Source organism: Lasiosphaeria miniovina (assembly GCF_030549165.1).
Source record: "Lasiosphaeria miniovina strain SMH2392-1A chromosome Unknown B0T26scaffold_9, whole genome shotgun sequence".
NCBI classification, from domain to species: Eukaryota; Fungi; Ascomycota; class Sordariomycetes; order Sordariales; family Lasiosphaeriaceae; genus Lasiosphaeria; species Lasiosphaeria miniovina.
The window spans coordinates 665,186-684,462 of record NW_026848228.1 but is presented as its reverse complement, the minus strand read 5'-3'; the positions used below and the strand labels follow the sequence as shown (position 1 = coordinate 684,462).

General features: G+C 57.3%; 1 protein-coding gene across 1 annotated transcript; it reads right to left on the bottom strand.

The window, feature by feature from the left end:
* Positions 1-383: 383 nt before the first annotated feature.
* On the bottom strand, positions 384-13,570 carry B0T26DRAFT_659774 (dynein heavy chain, N-terminal region 1-domain-containing protein; the record flags this gene model as incomplete). The annotated part of the gene is made up of 3 exons (XM_060438977.1): positions 384-839; positions 896-13,176; positions 13,246-13,570. The coding sequence occupies 3 exons, from the start codon at positions 13,568-13,570 to the stop codon at positions 384-386; spliced, it is 13,062 nt and encodes a 4,353-aa protein (XP_060289433.1).
* Between the last annotated feature and the right edge of the window lie 5,707 nt (positions 13,571-19,277).

Here is a 19,277-nt window from a genome sequence, read left to right as displayed (position 1 = left end):
GTAAACAATATGAATTGAACAGGGTATCGATATCTCAGAGTTAATAGTAATAGTAGTAAAAGGAGCAAGTCCCGAGGACGCCTCGTCCACGCCACCGCATTGCACCGCCCAAACAAACACACACAAAAGTCTAGTAGTGGCAGCTTCAACACCGGCAACCCCCCAACCGTGCAGACGGGCCCGTGGGTAGCCGTCGTGAAAATAGCTTCAATGCCTCAGAACGACACAGGAGAAAATAAAAAGACAAGAAGTGAAAAAAAAGTATAAGGGTTAAACACCCAGACTTGGTTCGAGTCTTTGCACATCCCCATCCTATACACATACACACCATAACCGCCATGACCGACAGCAATCATACACTATCTCAACAAGCCGTCCACAGATCACAGCTCAGTCATCAGGGCCTCGCCCTCGTCCAACAGATCGGTGACCTTCTTCAGATTACCAATCAGGCTCTGGCCGAGGCCGACTAGCAGCAGCTTCTCGGCGTTGGCTGGTAGGCCGAGGTACGTGGGCGGCTCGCGCTCGGGGAGTTTCTGGATCCACACCATGAATTCCTGGAGCGAGGTGCCCGAGGGCACGACCAGGTCGCCCTCGCCGGCGCTGTCGTCGTGGCCGTCGACCAGCTTGTGGCCAATGTCGAAGGCGGCGGGCGTTAGGAACGTGTGCACGAGCTGCGCTAGCATCTTGAAGTCGCCTTCGTCGTCAATCTTGCCGCCGTACGTCTCCGTCACCAGGTACCGGATCATGTCCCAGGGGATGTTGCTGGGCGCAATGTTTGTGCGGTTCTGCGCCACCACGTCGACCCACGTGTCGATGACAAACGCCGAGCATTCGTACTAGACGTACAAAGTGAGTCATCAACCATAAAGCAAACAGACGGACGGCAACTTACATCAGAATCGTTGAACTCCCAGAAGCCCTTCCAGCCAAGGGTGGGGGCATACCGCAACCGCTCCTGGATGACGGCGTGTAGGAATGAGAGGAGGAGGTACAGGCGGGTGCGCTCGACGGGGCTCTTGGCCGAGCGCGTCGACAGCGCCGAGATCGAGTCCTTCATGTTGGCGCGCACGCCGGCCGGCTGCTCGTACATGAGCACGCGCGATGCGCGGAGCAGGTTGACGGGGATTTTGGGGCTCGACTCCATCGACAGGAAGAGGCGGAAGTCCGGGTTGGGATTTAGCGAGTCCATGCGCTTCTCGAGGCTCTGGAGCCACGTTGGCGCGAGATGTACGTTCTTGATCAGCACCCACGACCCCGTCTGCGCCGCGTTGGCCACGGCCTTGTCGGCGCTGGCTAGGCCCTCGTTGGAGCCCATGGCAATGTTGGTGCACCGGACGCGCATGCGCTCGACGAGGCTGTCGACCTTGTACGAGGCGTCAAAGCCGGGGCTCGAGACCAGGGCGATGGGCCGCGTGGCCGAGACTTGGTCGACCGTCTGCTTCAAGTCTTCGACAATGTCGAAGAGGTCGGACCCAAAGACCAGCGTGACGAATCGCTCGGCAGCCGGCACGAATCGGTCCAGGCGGAAGAGCTTCACTAGGAGCAGGGACATCAGCGCCTTGTCGTTCGCCTCGGTGCTGTTGTCCCAGAGCTGGGGCACGAAATTCTCGGCGAGCTCCTCGGTGAAAAACCTGTCCCACTCGGACGCTGACACGCCGTCGAGCTTGTCCTTGAAGACGGCAAGTCGTCTCGCGCGGGCAAAGGCGCCGCCCTTGGCCCCGCCGTCCGAAGACACGTCCTTGCCCTCGACGCGGTCATCTAGGATCACGTCTAGCAGGCCCTTGTCCATCTTGTACGGGGACGCCTGGGCGAGGAGCATGGCTAGGGTGGTGCGGTCCTTCTGCAGCAGCCCCAGCGCAGTCCTCTTGCACGTCGTTACGAACAAGTCCTTGACGATGATGTCACGGCGAACATTGTGGTTCATCTCGTTGGCCAGGTTTGGATTGCCATGCAAGACCGAGTGGAAGATGTCAAGGAAGTACTGCAGCGAGAACTGGTAGAAGTGGTTGACGTAGTGCAGCTGTTCGAGCACGGCAAAGACGGCGCTGCAGGAGCGGGCAATGATGTTGTACTGCAGAGTGATCTCCTCGACTTCGGCCATGACACCCTCCGTGTTGCTCATCTTGGCCGAGATCTCGGCCGCTTCCGTCTTGAGCGTCTCGAGCGTCTCGATGACATTGTCGTCGTCGAGGATGTTGCCGCGCGACTCGTTGAGGGCCTGCAGGAGACGCTTCTCGAGCTGCCGCAGATGGACCTTGAACTCTCCCTGCAGCTTGATGAGGTTGGAGCGCCTCTCGTCCACGTCGGGACGCTCCGACTTGAGCACCTCGGCCAGAGACTGAGTCTGCAGACTGCTCTGGGTCACGGTGAAGTTGACAAACGTGGTGCGGCTGCAAATGTCGGGGGCAAATGTCGCCGAGGGATCCCGCGTCGACAGGTAGATCTTGAACGAGGGCGAAAAGTCAATCTGCTGCTTCCCGAGCTGGATCAGCACGCGGCCGCCCGTCTTTTGGTACTCCTTGTTGAGCACATGGTTGAGGATGGGATCGAGGTGCTCGGCGTCTTGGATGAGGATGGGATTGCCGAAGCGCAGCGAGCTCTCGAGCTGCTTGGTGAAGGAGTCGTCCAGGAAGCTCGTGACGGTGAGGCGGCGGTCCTTGCACTCTTTCTGTAGGAACTCGGTCACGCGGCCCGAGGGGTCGATGATGAGTGGGTAGCGGTTGAAGCGCTTCAGGATGATGGCATTCTCGGTGCATAGATCATCGACCGGGAGCGTGTTCTCCTGCCAGCCGAGCCGCTCGTCTGCCGTGGAGAGATACTCCGTGACAGGGTTGTGCGGCTTAAAGTTGATGCCCGAGAGGTGCAGCTGGTGCAGCCAGTCTTCCATCATCGATTTGCGGAAAGTCTGATCGTACAGGCCGCTATAAGCCAGGAACGCCGCCGCGACCAAGACGTCACCCACGAGCGTGCTGATCTGCGTTTCAAACGACTTGCTGCCCTCCTCCCAGCGCGTCCTCTCAGACGACAGGCTGTCGAGCAGCTTGACGCTGCGGTCGACCTTGAACTGGACGCGCGACATCTCCGACTTGATGGCCTGCGTCTCGCTAATGAGCGAGGCGTACTCCGTCTTGTAGGTGGCGATGCTGGTCTCGAGGTTGTCAATCGTCATCTCGACCGCCTTCGCCTCGGCCTTTGTCTGCAGCGCCTGCTCCTCCAGCAGATTCACCTCTTCTCTCAGGGGCCCAACGCGATCCAGTATCTCAGCGTAAGTGACCTGCGCCTCGACCCACTGGACGAGGGGACCGCAGGCCTTGCTGGCGCGGTTGACCTTCTCAAAGGTGAACTCGGGGTTGGCCAGAAACTCGTTGCGCATCTTGAGGCGCAGCGCCTTTGTCATCTGCTTCTCGTTGTTGAAGTTGATGATGCTGGCGATGAAGTCGTCGCGACGCACGACGGCCTGGATCTGCTTCCAGTCGTTGACCTTGTGGCCGATCAGCGTGCAGACCGAGTCTAGAGCCAGCCGCACGCCCGACGGGGGCGTGGGCATGGACCGCACCTCTGTGAGATGCTGGCGCTTGATGTTGCTGACCGAGGCCTTCGCCTCTTCGACGGCCGGCTCGGCCTTGGCAAGGTCTTGGAGCACAATCTTCTTGCGCGACGCCACCTCGGCCTCCTGCTTCTCCAGAGCCACTTGAATCTCGAGCGACGTGTTCTTCCGCTGCTCGGCCTCTCGCTGGTCCGCAATCATGCGCTGCAGCTTCTCGTTTGCCTCGGCGTCCTTCTGCTCGAGCTGCGCCTTCTTCTCGGCGAGGCTGACGCGGAGATCCCGGACCTTGTCCACCGTGTCTCGCAGCTTCTCGAGACCGACGTTGAGATGGCGCTGCTGCTCTTCGAGATCCTCGCGCTTCTCGTTATATAACTTGACATACTGCGCCACAAAGTCGAGGAAGTGGCGCGGCGTGAGGAACGTGACCCGGCCCTGCTGCTTGAGGAGCTTCTCGTTGAAGCGTTGCAGAGAGTAGTGAATGTACACCATCGAGTTGACGACCGCCTCTCTGTGCGACGGCGGCAGGTTAAGCCCGCGGTAGGCGACCGGAATCGAGTCTGGAGCGATGAAGTTGGGCCGCTCCAGATCGACCGAGTGAGTGAGCTCGTGCGCGACCTGGAAGAGGGCCTGGTCGGACCAGTCACCAAACCAGTTCAGGACGCAGCGGTTGAAGAGCGCGGGCGATGTTGCAGCCTTGGACGACAGGCCGTCCTCAGGCGGGTTCATGGTGAAGACGACGTGGAGATTCTTGACAATCTGTCCCGTGAACCACTTGTAGAGCTCTTCCTGGGAGTCCAAGAGTAGGCCCTGGCGCTGTGCACCCTCCTTGCAAGCCGTCATGAGCGCTGCCAGGTCGTCGCCCTCAAAGAGGCCGGGGACTTCGGCGTTGGCAAGCAGCGTGTTCATGCGCTCGAGGAAGCCGGAATCCAGGACATTGGACTCGTCCATGATGAAGCATATCTTCTCGCCCTTGCAGCCGCAGCGCCGGAGCACTTCTCGGAGGTCCTCGTCAAAGTCTTCGGCCGAGTACTTGCCGTGCACCTTGATCTGGAACACCTTGAGGCCGTTCATCCAGGCCACGAAGCGCGACAGCGTAGTTTTCCCGCTACCGCTGACGCCGATGAGGATCAGATGGCCCTGCGGCTGCCTGAAGACACGATCGATACGAAGCACGTGCTCCAGCACGTCGTTGAACAGAATGAGCGGCACGTCGACCTCTTCCTCACAGAACGTCTTTAGCCTAGCCTTGACAAAGTCACGCAGCTGCTCGCGGTCGACGGGCACATAATGCTTGGAGAGCCAGTTCGAGAACAGAATCGGGCCGCCGAGAGCCTTTTGCTCGTCAATCGTGGGGAAGAAGTCCATGGCAATGCGCCGCACGGCGTCGTCGGTCCACTTGCGCTCGTCTTCAGCAACCAGGCGATCCTGGAACAGGCGGAGTGCCTCGTGGGCCCAGATGCGGATGAGTCCTTCGACGGACAGCGTCTCAAGAGGCCGGATGGCCTCGTACACGCCGCGCACCCATCTCGTGAGCTCACGGGGACTGTAGACGTAGTGGGGCTGGATCTTAGGCGTGAACCGCTGCTGCGACTCGAGATAGAGCCGCACCATAGACTGCGTAAGGGGCTCGGCATAGCCACGCAGCGAAGGGATGATCTTGAGCACGGCCGAGTTGAAGGTGCCGTAGATCTGCATGAGAGACTGCTCGCCGGGGTAGTCAACCATGATGAGTGGCGCGTGCCTGAGGAACCGAGGGCCCATTGGCGTGCGGCCGGCATCGGTGGGCGGGTTGCAGGCTCCGACGAACTGGATCCGGTCGAGTGTGACCCAAGACTTGTCCGACGTCCGCCAGAACCCGTTGTGCTCGACAAGTTGGCGCAGGAAAGAGATGGCTCGCTGGGTGCCATACTTGTCGGGGGCCGGCAGATTGATCTCGTCGCAAAAGATGACCAGCCAGCGTCCGATCTGTGTGGGCGACAGCATGACTCCGTTGAGCGTCTTCTTGTACTCGCAGTACTGCTCGAACGTCTTGATGAGCAGGTCTGGAGTGGTGGCGCTGGAAAAGTTGAGACCGACGACCTCCATGTTTGGAAGCTTGCGCAGGGCGCTGAACAGCGTCATGGTCTTGCCGGAACCGGGAGGGCCGCAAAGGAGCAGCGGCTTGTGCTCGGCCAGCCACGAGTACAAAACATCCTCGTGGCGGACCGTGTCCAGCGTCGGGATGACCACGTCCGTCTGCGTGACTGAGTGCGTGTTGACCTCGATAGTCGGCACCTGGTTCTGCCAGGGCGTCCATTCGGCCTTGGGCAGCGACACGTCAAAGTCGATGAGCGAGCTTGCGCCGTCCAGCGGCGGCGAACCAAAGCTGGCCAGGCCAGCAACCTTGTCGCCAAACGCCTTGCGGTCCATCAGCGGACAGTCGCCGGTCAGGGCCCACACTAGCGCGAGGAGGAGCTTCTTGGCAATGTACGCCTCGGCCTGCTCCGGCTCGAGCGGGAAGTCAGGATGCTGCGAGTTGTACTCGATGATATCGCGAACGGCCTTGTTCAGGAGCGAGAACATGGTGCTGAGAACGCGAGCCACTGTAAACTCCATGATGTGGTTGAATTCTTCGGCCTGATTCAGCGCCGCGAGGATGAAGTCGTCAGTGGTGAGGTAGGCGTGCAGGAGATCGGCCGCCTGGCTCTGCACAGCCAACGCCTTTGCAGAACTCTGGCCCGTGGCGACAGCATCCTCGTCCAGGTCCTCAAACGCGATGGTGCGCAGAGTCTCGAGGTAGTTGGCCACCATCATGCTGGGCGTGACCGTGTCCTCGCTGAACCACACCATACCACATCGACTAACAGTGGCCAGGGTCGCATACTTTAGGTTCTCAACCTCAAACATGATGCGCACATTGGGGGGCAGGTTGAGACGCTCGCCATTGGGCAGCGTCAGCAGCTTGTTGTCGTCGAGCACGCTGTTCAGATTCTCAACCCATTCGGGATCGACATCGCCGTCGAACACGATCCAGTGGCGCTTGGTGTCCTCGCCCCGGAGGTTATCGACAATCTTGCGGAGGATACTAGTGAACAGGCCGTCGGTCCATTCTCTGGTGGTCGAGTCGAGGTTGCCGTAGAGCGCCTCCTTGGACATGACCTTGCTGTCGATGACGTGCGACACGCCCTCGACATTCTCCACCTGCTGAAGAGCGTCCAGGAGAAGCCTCCAGGCAGCCGACTTTCCTGAGCCCGAGTTGCCCACCATCATGACACCGTGGTGGATCTTCTGGATCTGGTACAGCTGGAGGACCTTGGTCATCCACATATCATTGACCACGAGCTGCCTCTCGGCCGCCAGCCGGCGGATGGCGGCCTCGAGCTGCACTAGGTTGGCCGGTACATACTTGACGTCGGGGAAGCAGAGCCCCTCAATGTCTATCATGATCTCGACATCCGATTTGATCAACTTGGGAGCAATCGTCTCCCGGATGCTCTGCACAATGATTTCAGGCTCAACGACATCTTCGGCGCCAAGCTGGCCGTCGCTGCTAGTCAGGCGGGCGCGCTTCAGACCACCGGAGCTCACGAGGACGCTCTTCAATGCACGAAGGCCAAAGTCATAATGGGCTTGCTTTGACAGCTTGGCGGCGCATTCGTCAAAGAATGGCACCGTGTGCTTGGAGAGCTGCTTCGCCTGGTTGAAGCCCTGCGAGTAGAGCATGACCTCGGCGATAAGCTCCTTGTCCGGCTTGGACATTGCCACACTGCGGAACAGCTTCTTCAGGTTGTCCGGCAGGTTGGAGCGACCAGCATAGCCCGGGTTCATGGTGATGAAGATTCCCGTGTTGGCGTTGACGCGGAGCTGGCGGCCGACGAGCTCGATCTGAGACTTGTCATCCTCTGCGCCTTGCTTCAGACCAAGCTGGATATTCTGAATTTGCTGAGAAACGGCAGACAGAATCCGCTCCTCGAGACGATTGAACTCGTCGAAACAGCCCCAGGCACCGACCTGGCAGATACCGAGGAAGATGCGACCCATGGCCTGGAAGTCGAACGTGTCGTCGCAGCAAAAGACGAGGGTGAAGCGGCCGAGTTGGATACCGAGAGCCTTCACAGACTCTGTCTTGCCCGTGCCTGCAGGGCCGTAGGGAGAGCCGCCCAGGCGCTGGCAAAGAGCCTGCGTCAGGGTCAGGAAGCAGCGGTCCGTCAGGGGCGTCCGGACCAGCCTGTCGGGCACGCCGAGGTACTCGAAGCCGTAGTTGAGCTTGGCATTTGCCATCTTGATATGGAGCCGCTGCAAGAAGTCGCCCTCGGGAACGTAGACATAGCGCATCTGGAGTAGCCACATGTAGTGTGTGTTGGAGGTGGCCCCGAGCTTGATCAGCTTCTCGATGACGTCCCGCTGGTGCACGCATTCTGTGATGAGCTGCTCGCACTTCTTGCGCAGCAGCACCTCGAGATCGCCGAGGACGGTGCCGGCAAGGAGGCGGAGCACCTGCACCTCGCGATCAAACAGAGACTGCAGCTTCTTCCCGCCATCGGTCAGCGCCAGGCCCACCTCGGTAGTCCAGACAGCCTGGGTGGCCAGCACCACAATTTGGCTAGGATAGGTAGCCATAAACTTGTCTAGGGCGGCCGGGTCGATGCTCTCGCTCGCAAAGATGGGCGTGAACTCCTCAATTGCCTCGGCCAATAGTTCAGCCAGTGTTGCCTTCATGCCGCTCTCAAGGAGCGCGAGCCAGTCGTTGATCTTTGGCGTCTTGACCAGGTTGATCTCCTTCTTCAGCCGCACCACCTCCCCTTCCTTGGACGTGAATCCAGAGACGATGGCTTCTTCGTCCATGACGAGCCCCGTGAGACCTGCGAACATCTTCTTGAAGTGCTTGGCAATGCGCATCGTATCGTTGCTGTTGCCGATCATCTCGAGCAAGTCTTCGTCACCAACAAAGTAGAAGCGCGGGAACGAGACACGCTCCTTTTCGAGGTACTCTCCGAGCGCCTTTTGGATCTTGTTCAGCAGCTCGGCCAGCCGCTCCAGCGACTTTTGGACGTTAGGAATGTTCAGGACATCCAGTACGTTAGGCTGCTTGTAGACCTTCTTCATGACGGCTGAGAACTCGCTGTTGATGTTCTGGAACCGTGAGGACTCGATTGGAAGCAGATGCTTGATGTCGGCATTGCCCGTAAACACGCCCTCGAGATAAACCCACTGGCGCTGGACGTCGATCCAGACGTCAAAGAGGACATGGACCCGGTTCAGCTTGTCCTCCCACGACGCAGCCTCTTCCTCGAACTCCTTGAAGTAGGGCGAGTGTCTCATGGCCTGGAGCGAGTTCAGGTTTTCGCTGCATTTTGCGAACAGGTCGTCCCAGCCGCGAATGAGGCGACACTTGTTCTGGTAGTTGACCAGCTCGAGTCCGTAGCCAGTCCAAGTCTCGCGGACCTGCTTTAGGAACTCTTCGAGCGCCATCTCGCCCTGGGCTTGCATGATGATGTCCTTTACAATTACCTCGGACGCGACGAGGTTGAGATCCCAGACATCTCCCAAAGTCATCGAAACGGGAGAGTAGCGCTTGCCCGGCTTGATGGTCTTGTAGATCTTGGTCCAGTGTCGGTCGCGGACGGCTTCCGACTTGAGCTCGCCCAGCATGGGGTTGACCTTCATGTGCTGGCGGAGAATGGTTTGGATGTGCTCGAAAGCGGCATACTGGCGCATCCTGCTTGGCATCTCCTTGGTCATCTTGATGAGGTTGTCGATGGACGTCCTGATCTTTCTCGGCTGCACGCTGTTCCACAGCGTCTCACGCAGCTCGTTCAAATTCTTCCAAATGGTCGATAGAGACGCCCAAACTGACTTGAAATCTTGGACTTCTTCGAGGATAACACCAAGCGAGGTGTCGGGCGTTGCCGCCAGGTCCAGGGCCTCTTTTGCTTTGGCAACCATGGACGACTCTTCTTGCAGCTTGGTAATTCGAGACTCGAAGGAGCTGAGCGTGGCAGAGGCAATGTCTGGAGCGATGGTGCCCGAGACGGGCTTCTCCTCGTTCCACTGGATCTCAATCTCGGCGATCTTGCCCAAGACCACCTTGTCCTCGGCGCTGATCTTGGCCCGCAGAGCATCTGTCTGATCTTGGACTAGTTTGGCTTTGCGTGCGAGCAGTTCGCTGAGCATATCCCATGAACCGTCAACCTGCTCGGCGTGGAGCCAGTCGCTCGGGAACTGGTAACGCTGCCTCACGAGGGTCGATTCTCCTTGTCTGAACGTCTCTACCTCGGGCGCCCATACCTTTACCTGGCGCTTACATGTCTGCACAATTGTGATGAACTGCACGGCCTGTGCTGTAGAATGGGCCTCGATCGTATGGCCCTCGAGATCCTTCCGCGCCTTTTCAATCTCGGCGTGGACTTCTCGCATGCGTGTGCCCAGGCGACTAGCAAACTTGATGAGAATATCGTGCTGCCATTGGTCATATTTGGCATTCACCTTGGTCTGCACTTGGTCGTAGTCGATGGTGATGTGACCAAAGGAGCGGCTGACCTCGGTAGTGTCAAAGGTCTGGCGTGTCTTCCTGATCTCCTGAAGGAGCTGGAGCCATCTGGAGAGTTGGTCGCCAAGGACATCGTACACGTGCTCCGACTGCAGATCCCAGAGCGACTGGAACTGGAGCCACTTGTCTACGTAAGAACCGAGTTCGCGGATCTTGTTCTCAACCGACGTCTGCACGCGCAGGAGCGTGTCGGTGCACTCGCCGGGGAGATCGTTGAACCGCGGCTCGTCGTACACGGCCGTGATGAGGCTCATCTGGTAGCGCGTAGCTTTGATCTTTTTGAGGTTGCAGATAACGCCAATCCAGTCTTGGAGCTGAGAGAACCAGCTGGCGCGCGCATAGTCCAGAGGGGGGTCGAGGTAGATGACTTGGTTCCGCATCGTAACTTCGTGTACGAGCTTCTTGATCACAGGCACATATGTCTTGACGGCCTCTGAAGGCTCCAGTGTCCGTCTGCGGTCACTCAAGCGCTCCAAGTGCTCGTCCTCAAACGCCTCGATCCAGGCCTGAATGGCCTGCTGCAGGCGAGACAGCAGAACAGACTTGATCTGCCGGTTCATGCGCTCAACCCAGAAGCCGAGATTGACGTACTGTTCGAGGTTGAGCTGGTCGACAGCAATCTGGATAGCCTCGAGGCGCGACTCAAAAGCCGAGACTTCATAGGGGCACCGCTCCAGCTCTGTCAGAGCCTTTTGCACCGTGGCGTGAATATTGGACAGGGTGATTGTCTTGGTCTGCAGCAGAGATACCGCCGCGCCAAACTCGCGGATAAACATGACATGCTTGCTCTCGCCGTTTTTACCTGTGTAGCCAAGACCCCCGTTGGTAGTGTAGTCTTTGAAGTGCACCTCGTACGAGTTGACGAATGACTCCCATCGCAAGGGCACGCCCTTGGCAATCAGGGCGTAAACCTCGTTGCGGTGGCCGCTTAGGAGCACGGCGACCTTGGACATGTCGGAGATCTGCCGATTCGTCTGCGCAAACGTCCGCACGCTTTCCATCAGACTAACAGCATAAGGATACACCCGCTTGGCCTCCTTAGCTACGTTGTTGACAGAGTGCGGCACAGCAAAATTGAGCCACAGCAGGTTCCGTGTCTCTTTGAAGAGCGCAATCACTTGGGCATCGAAGTTGACACCGAGCTCCAGTACGTTTCCAGCTGACCGGATCTTGTTGATGCTGAAGAGGAGGCCGGAAATGGATATCTGCCGTCGCTGCACATCCTGAAGCCAGGCCTCAAAGATTGGGCGCGTGTCTAGCTTCTTGCGGAACAAATCGCTCTCGCTCTGAAGCCTCTGGCCCTCAGCATGGATTGCCCAGTCGGCACCAAGCACGTCCTCGACCTTCTTCATGTACCCGTCTAGCTGGCGCTCGATTTGCCGCGCCCAGATAATGGCACCGGATATGGGAGGCAGGTCGTGCAGCTGCGCCATGGCGTGTGCCTCCGAATGTCCATACTGCTGCTTGAACCGCTCATGCAGCGCTGTTATCGCTTGTTTGACGTTGTCAATCAGCTGTGTTTGGTACTCGGCGATGGCGCCACGAATCTTGGGGCGCACAAAGAGCGCGTTGAATTTGGAGAAGACACGGAACATCTCGTTCGCGTTCTTGGCCGTCGCTAACCGGTCTCGCAGCCGGGCAATGATGGAGTTTTCGACTCGCGACGTCCGCTCATTGTAGATATTCTCGGCCCGCGCCCATTTCTGCGTGCCTTCAGGGGTCACGTCGAGCAGGTCGACGTCTTTCAGGGCCTCCCAAGCCTGCCGAACCTCTTCAACGGCATCAACGTCGCCGATTTCCTCCACAATAGCACTGCCATTCGTGATAGTCCCATCGATGATCCCGTTCGCTGCTGCTCGGGGTCCTAGGACGTTGACGATGGTCCGCTGCAACTGCTCGTGGTTGTCCCGGAAATTGCTCACATACTTCAAGCGGGCCTGCAACTCGGCATGCCTAGGGTTAATCTTGATGGGAATGAACTTCTCGTTGCGGCGACGAGTCACTTCACGGGCCACGTTGGTGAACTCCTTGATGTTCTCGTCCCATGTCTTGAAGATATTGTCGGCCTGTTTCATCACATTACTGAACTCCTGGTAGTCTAGCTTGACTAGTTCCATCCCGGGCAACAAGCGGTGCAAGACCTCGTCCAGATCTCCGGAAATGGCCTCGACCAAAGGGAGGGCGCGGCGAATCGGGTACGGGCATATCCTCAGCTTCTTGTTCAAATGGGCAAAAACCTGTCCTATGGAGTCTTGCACCTTGAGTAGCGTAGTGGCCGAGAGCAGCTCGTCAAGCGGGAAGTCCCTCATCAGCTGGTTATATTTTTGCACCTTCTCCATGGCCTCCTTCAATCCAGTATCAGCACTAAAGCTGACAGTGGCCTGGAAGCGCTTCGCGTTCTTGAGAATATCCAGCGTGAGCATGACGCCATCGCTTCTCAACTGATTCTCAATGCCTTCCAAGGCCGACTCCATCGACAGCCAAAAATTGATTTCTTGGTTGGCTGTGCCCGTCGTCGGGTCTCTGGTCATCTTGGTAATGACCTGTATCGACTTGATCCAGTTGTTGACAGTGGCTTGTAAGTTGTTGAGAAACGTGCTGTCCTGTAGTACAGTGGCTGGGATCAAGTCCAGCGACGGCTTTGACTTGCTGGAAACCGCCATGTCGAGAGCCGTCTGCACAAGAGGGTGAAAGGGCAGGGATACCTCGGGGATCTCGACATTTTGTTGTAGGTGTGATAAGCTGAGCTCTAGTTCTGTCCACCGCTTCTTGGTTACGGGTATGCCCGTCTTTGCATCCACATCCGGCCGCCCTCTCCCCCCGCCGAGCATCTGCTGACTCTTGGTGCTGGCGTCAAAATATGGCGCGAGGCCATTGTGGAGGTAGAGCTGGAGGATCTCGTAGGGGGAGCTCGTGGGGCCCTCGCCCCCGCTCGCGGCCAAATACGCCGGACCGGGCAGGTTAAGCATCTGGATCTGCGATGTAATGGGTATGTTCGGATCGAGGGGTTGCGGCCGTTTTAGAAGGACGAGAAAAGCCACAGTCGTCGCGGACGAGGAGAGGTCGGTCGAGATGTTGAATATGTGCAAGGGTTCATCTGGCACCATCGTGTTAGCATGGCTCCCAGCCGGGACAAGTCGCGCCTCGAGATTGCGGGCGGTCCTACGCTCGTCCGAGTTTCCATTCTTGAGAGAATTTGTGGGCGCCAGATCTTTCTGTATATACAGAGCGACCTGGACATCCAAAGCGAAGCGTGAGCATCGCTGGACCGTGTCCGAGTAGCGCGCCTTAGACAGTAAGCTGCCGGGTGCCTCGAGTTCGTCTCGCGTAGCGCCGAGGGCGGCTTCGAGGAGGACAGCAAGATGCTCGACAACGCGCGCTGGGTCTATAGTAGCAAACGGCGTGCTGGCAATGCCGTTAGTGTTGCCGTTTGTGCCCGAGCCTGGGCCCGGGCTTGAGCTCGAGCTCTGGAGGGGTGCCACCGCTTCCATGGCGAGGATTCCGGGTCGAAATTCGTGTCTCTCTCACGGTTCGGCCGGTGTCATTTCTTCTTTTCGAGGGGCCTCGGAATAACTAAGGTAGGCAAATTAGGAGGATGGAACTCGAAGTGGCGCCGCCCAGTCGCTAAAAGCAATTTGTTGCGTGGTTCCGTGGCACGAGGGGAAATAAAAGCCACGGGCTGAGAAAATAGAACAGAAAAAAGAACGCCGTTATGGGGGTATCTTTGGTATTATTCGTAGAAGTCCTCTCAGCAGGACGGTGTTGTGGAAGGGCGAAAAAAAAGCGACAGGCAAAGCAGGGCGTCGTCGACGTTGAATGGGTCCGAAAGCTTGGGTGTTCGTAATTACCAAGTTGACGCGACGCTTGCCAGATCCCTGTCGCGAAAGAGGCATGTGTCAGGGGTTTGTGGCGCCCGCTGTGATTGGTGCTCCACAACACTCTGCAGAGGGGCCAAGGAAAGCAGCCACCCAGTCCCGGCGCCCGACCGACCTGCCCTGGACCTACTAGGCTAGGTCTGTGCTCTCTATCTCTTCTGTGAACTCTGCCGACCGTTTCACAGACGGCTTCTTTTTAGGCACCAGAACAACCCCCCAGATGCAGCTTGAGATCGCAGGGCGATTAAAAGAAGCAGTTAAGAGTTTGGAGCAATACAGCCAGAACCTACGACGCAGATTGCCATGCGATAGACAGAACGTTTAGGCATAGAACATTTGTCGTCATGTCTTCTACCTTGGTATAAGGTAGACCACCTAACCCCTTAACATCAACAATTTTACACTCTAATGAGCCCACCGGGAACGAAGAAGGCATCAAAATAAATAAAATCACAGGCATCATTAACCTCACTCGCTCACTCTTCACGTGTTATTTACATGCATAACCGGTACATGTTCACACACACAACCTTAACCACACAGTACAGCACCTGTCCTCGGCCTACTGTGTCGAGCGTGCCGTCCGGTGCAGCTGCAGCGCAGGCCGACAAAAGCAAGGAAAAAAGAGAGATGCAACCATGGTGCAGAAAAAAAAAGGGTGCTGCTTCTTTTCTTATCCCGTCACTTCTCACATTTTTCTCAAAAGAGAAGACTGTACCAGGGCTTTCCTGCAGCTTTCCGCTCTGGTGGCTGATCATCCCCCCCCCCCTTCTTCCCCTCTAATATGCACAACCCAGAGGGGTTTGATCAGGATTCCCCCAACCATGGATCGCCCCTTGTATTTGAAAGGGGTGAACTTAGCAAGACAGGGTCTATCCATATCCGAGTCTCAAAATCTAAACATAACATCACTTTACTTCAGTTTGCATTGTCAAAGAAACTTGACTTGTCTACCACCTCAGATGCTGTGCCACTACCAAACATATTTGCCTAGATACTTCAAAACGCAGGAATACAGGCGGGTCCAAACGACCCAGTCTAGAAGTAGGGGCATATTGACATATCCGCGGCAAGCAAAAGTGCAGCAATGGAAGCTGAAAGGTACAGTAGAGGCTATAATCCCCTCAACTTCTCATAATACGCCATTGTCAGATTAAAGACCAAACAAAAAAAAATGCAGCCATACATAGTCACCGTTTTTGACTGTTTCATCCCAGCGTCACCGCTTCTTTAAAACAAAATAAAAGCCCCACTGATTGTCATAACCCAGAAACCTGACGCCCATGCTCTTCGTCGTTTCAAGTTCCATTTCCCATTTCGCCATCCCGCCCATATACCCTACCATAACCCTATACCGAATCCATGCCAGTGCGGAATTCTTAGATGTGCGTGCCCCCAGAAAAACAAAGGAACCGGGCCCGACTATGGATTCTTTTTCTTTTTGCTTTTGTTTTAGGAGCTGGCAGCCGGGGTCCCGCTGCTGGGGTCGTTGGTGTCAGAAAGCCTGAACATGACACGCTGGTTGCAAATGTCGATAAACTGTTCAAACTTTTCGATAATTTTATCCTTTTCGCGTAACTTGGCCTTGAGCTCGTCAACCTCTTTCTTAGTCTTCTCCTTGACTTCGTCGAGTTCTTCCCGCGCCTTGGCGATTTCCCGGCGGAGATCGGCCCGGATCCGGTCCTCGGCAGATGGGTGCGGCTTGCTGTAGATGGCCGGCCGGTTCTCGGCCAAGCCGGTGGCAACCTTTGTCGGGTTGCGGTTAATGGCAGCACGGGCGTTATATATGTCCCTAGGAAGTAGCGGCACGTGGGGGTTGTCCTGTTGGAGGATTTCCAATGTCTGGCTTACGCCGACGCCTTGACTGGTCAGCTCGGGCTGCACAGCAGGGACGGAAACAGACATACCGTTTTCTTTGAGCGACTTAACCGCAGCCACCATCTTGCTGTCCAGTTTCCGGGCGGCAGGGTGCAAAAGCGGGCTCTCGCTGGGTCCGTGGTTGTGCTCCAGGTGTCCAGGGTCTGGACGGTACCGAACCGTCCACTGGGTCCTCTGCTCGATGGCAAAGAAGCCGAACTGACAATCGCACTTACGGGATGTCGTTTTTCGCTTACGCATCTCGGGGCTAACACGCCTTGGGGGCTTGCCGGCACGGTCACATACAAAGAGAACCTTCTTGAGCCCCGGAACCGTCTTTTTGGACCGGCCGATGACGATGGCGTAGCCAACCGAGGTGCAGTAGCCGAGCACGTGCTTATGGACAGCCTCGAGTGTAGGGAAGCTTCCACCCTCGGGGGGGGCTGACATGGGGGGTCCCATAGGCTGACGAGGGACGAAAGGTGCGCCATCGAGCAGCTTGGGCTCTAACGACGAGTCTCCTTCGCCCGACTCGTCCTGGCTAGCCATATCGATATCATCGTCGGGGTGGTTATCATGTACAGGCTCGACGGGCTCGGGCTGGGGAGGCGTGGGTTGCTGCTGCACCTGTTGAACCTGCTGAACCTTCTGGACCTGCTGCGCTTGCTGGATCTGGGGGAGCTGCGGGGGGGCTGGCGGAAGCTTTGCTTTGGGAGGCGGATGGGGGGTCGGCTGCTGGGAGATGATGGAGTTCTCGCTCTGGCGGACCGACTGGCTCAAGGGCTGCTGGCCCAAGGGCTGCTGCTGGCTCAAGGACTGCTGCTGGCTCAGTGGTTGCTGCTGGCTCAGTGGTTGCTGCTGGCTGAGCGACTGCTGGCTGAGCGACTGCTGGCTGAGCGACTGCTGGCTGAGCGACTGCTGAGCGAGCGATTGCTGGGCGAGCGATTGCTGGGCTAGTGACTGTGCCATGGGCGGCTGGCTCATGGGCTGGAGTTGCTGGGGTTGTTGGCTCAGCTGTTGAGGGTTCATGGGCTGGAGCTGTTGTGGTTGTTGGCTCAGCTGTTGGGGGTTCATGGGCTGAAGCTGCTGGAGCTGCTGGCTCATGGGCTGCTGGCTGAGTGATTGCTGGCCAAGGGCTTGCGTCATGGGCGGCTGGCTCATGGGCTGGAGTTGCTGGGATTGTTGGCTCAGCTGTTGAGGGTTCATGGGCTGCGGCATGGGCTGGTTGAGTGACTGCTGGAGGTAACTGAGGGGAGGGTTGGATTGCTGCTGTTGCTGCTGCTTCTGTTGTTGCTGCTGCTGTTGCTGTTGCTGTTGTTGCTGTTGTTGCTGCTGCATCTGGCGTGACGCTGGAGCTCGCTGACGCGGGCCGGGCAGGGTCGGCGGGACCTGAGACGGGGGCGGTCGGACGGCATTTTGGACGCTGGCGACACTGTTGACCTGAGGCGGAGTGGGTGTCGAGAAGAGATGGGGATACTGGCTCTGCGATGGTTGCTGGGAAGCGTAGGGCTGGGTTTGATACGGAGACGCGTGCGTGAGTGATGGCGGTGGTTTGTTGGACGGGTTGTGTGGAGGAAAGCCGGCGCGCCGCAGGGGGCCGACGTTGCCAAAGGAGAGGCCAGGGTGGGCATTCGCGGCCGACATGGCGAACCGAGCAGGGAAACAAGAAGCCCGGCAAGAAGAAACAAAAACCGCGATGCAGACGGGCCTAGTTCGCGGCGAACAAGAAAAAGCTACTTTACGATAGCGCTGGGTCTCGACCCTCTGGGCTTCACCAAATCGTCGACTGGGCGGGCGTGTACCGAGCGGGTGGGAGGTGTGGGATGGAGATGGAGAGGGGACCGGGCCTGGGGGATGGAGAGACCAACACACACTATTGTAGGGGGGGAGGGTGTGAAATCTTCAGCAGGAGGACTCTCGGCCGTCAAATTGACATGGGTCGGGGGAGAGGGGGGGCGCCACAGTCTGCTGCATTGCGGGTGGCTTCAAGCCTGAAGTTTGGGCGAGCCAGCACAGTGCGCTGACGCTTGGCTCTGCGGGCCAATCACACCGGTCGCTAAGTCCGCACCGCCTGCCTGATTCCGCCTGCTGACCCAATCAGTGGCTCGCGAACCGACAAGGGAATGGAGGTCCGAAAAGATTACGCCGCCCCCGCCGTCTTCACGACCTTTGGACGGATGCCTTGACGAGAGCCAACAGAGCCGTTTCCATCTCCGTTCTGAAAACGGCTGTTGAATTCTGGCGGCTTTTTACGCCAATAGCAGCCTTGAGCAAGTATTCCAACCTCTCCATTCCTGTGAAAGAGCTGTGGAAATACATGTCTACCTAGACAGGTTTGGCTAGGTACCTGCCTTACCTATCCGCCGAGTTTAATCTCGTCGGGTGTCGGTTTAATCGAGGCACTTACTTACAGTGCATCGGAGGTAATTTTCTACAAGAGGCGATCTAAACATCTCGGCAAGTGATATGCAGTTAACTTATCTAGGTGGGAATTAACGACTGGCCCTGAGAGGTATACTCCAGACACTCTCGCCAAAGTCCTCCTTCCTCTACCATTCTGGCCCATGGATGGTTACTACGCGACGGCCCCCAGCCTGGTTACATGGTCGGTTTAAAGTCGTTACCTAGGAATAATCGACTTAGCTTTCTTCCCGACCTCCATTGCTAAGTTGTCTACGGCAGCTTCACTAAACTGCTCTGCGAATTGCTCGAAACTCCCTCCTTCGAGTTTGTTTTACCTTCTCGGCATCTTGCTTTATAAGGTATCTGTTCGTGAAGAACTCATGTGTGACACCGTGCCAGGCATGTGCTCTCAAGACATACTGGTAAGGTTCCTGTGAAACCTATTTTGTCAAAACTTTCTCCTACATGTCTACCTACCTAAATCTCCTAGAGCGGCTTCGGTACTTATTTAATACAAGTGACAAGAACCCGCTCTCAATCTACCGCGTCAACATCATCCGAACTATATAAACGGCACCCAGTCGCAAAGGGAACCTACAATGGACTCTTTAACCGCCCTCTCCTCCCTCATGACAGCCAACCCGTCTGCCCTGAGCGCAGGTGCAACCATCATTCCCGCGGGAGTTGTGCCGCTTCCCTGCCATCGTCTTCCTTTGCGCCAGCCTCCAACTCTTCTACGGCATGGTCGGCAGGTTGATTCCTTCGGACTGGGGATACTGGTGGGCGCTTGGAGCGCCGGTGACCCGGGGTGCCCTCGCCTGGGCCATTGGCAGAGCCACCTGCGAGAGGGCCGTTCAAGATATTGCGAAGATGACCCAGAAGCGGGGAACACGCCAGGTATCTTGTTGGTTCTGGCTTTCGAGGGAGGACGATGAGGACCAAACCTTTGGGCCTCGTTGGAGCCGTGTTCTTTCCAGCTGGTGGATAATTTGATGGCGCTGATGCCTAGTTTGCAGTTTCTGGCCTTTATGTGCATGGTTGACGGGTTGCCCGAGAAGAAAAT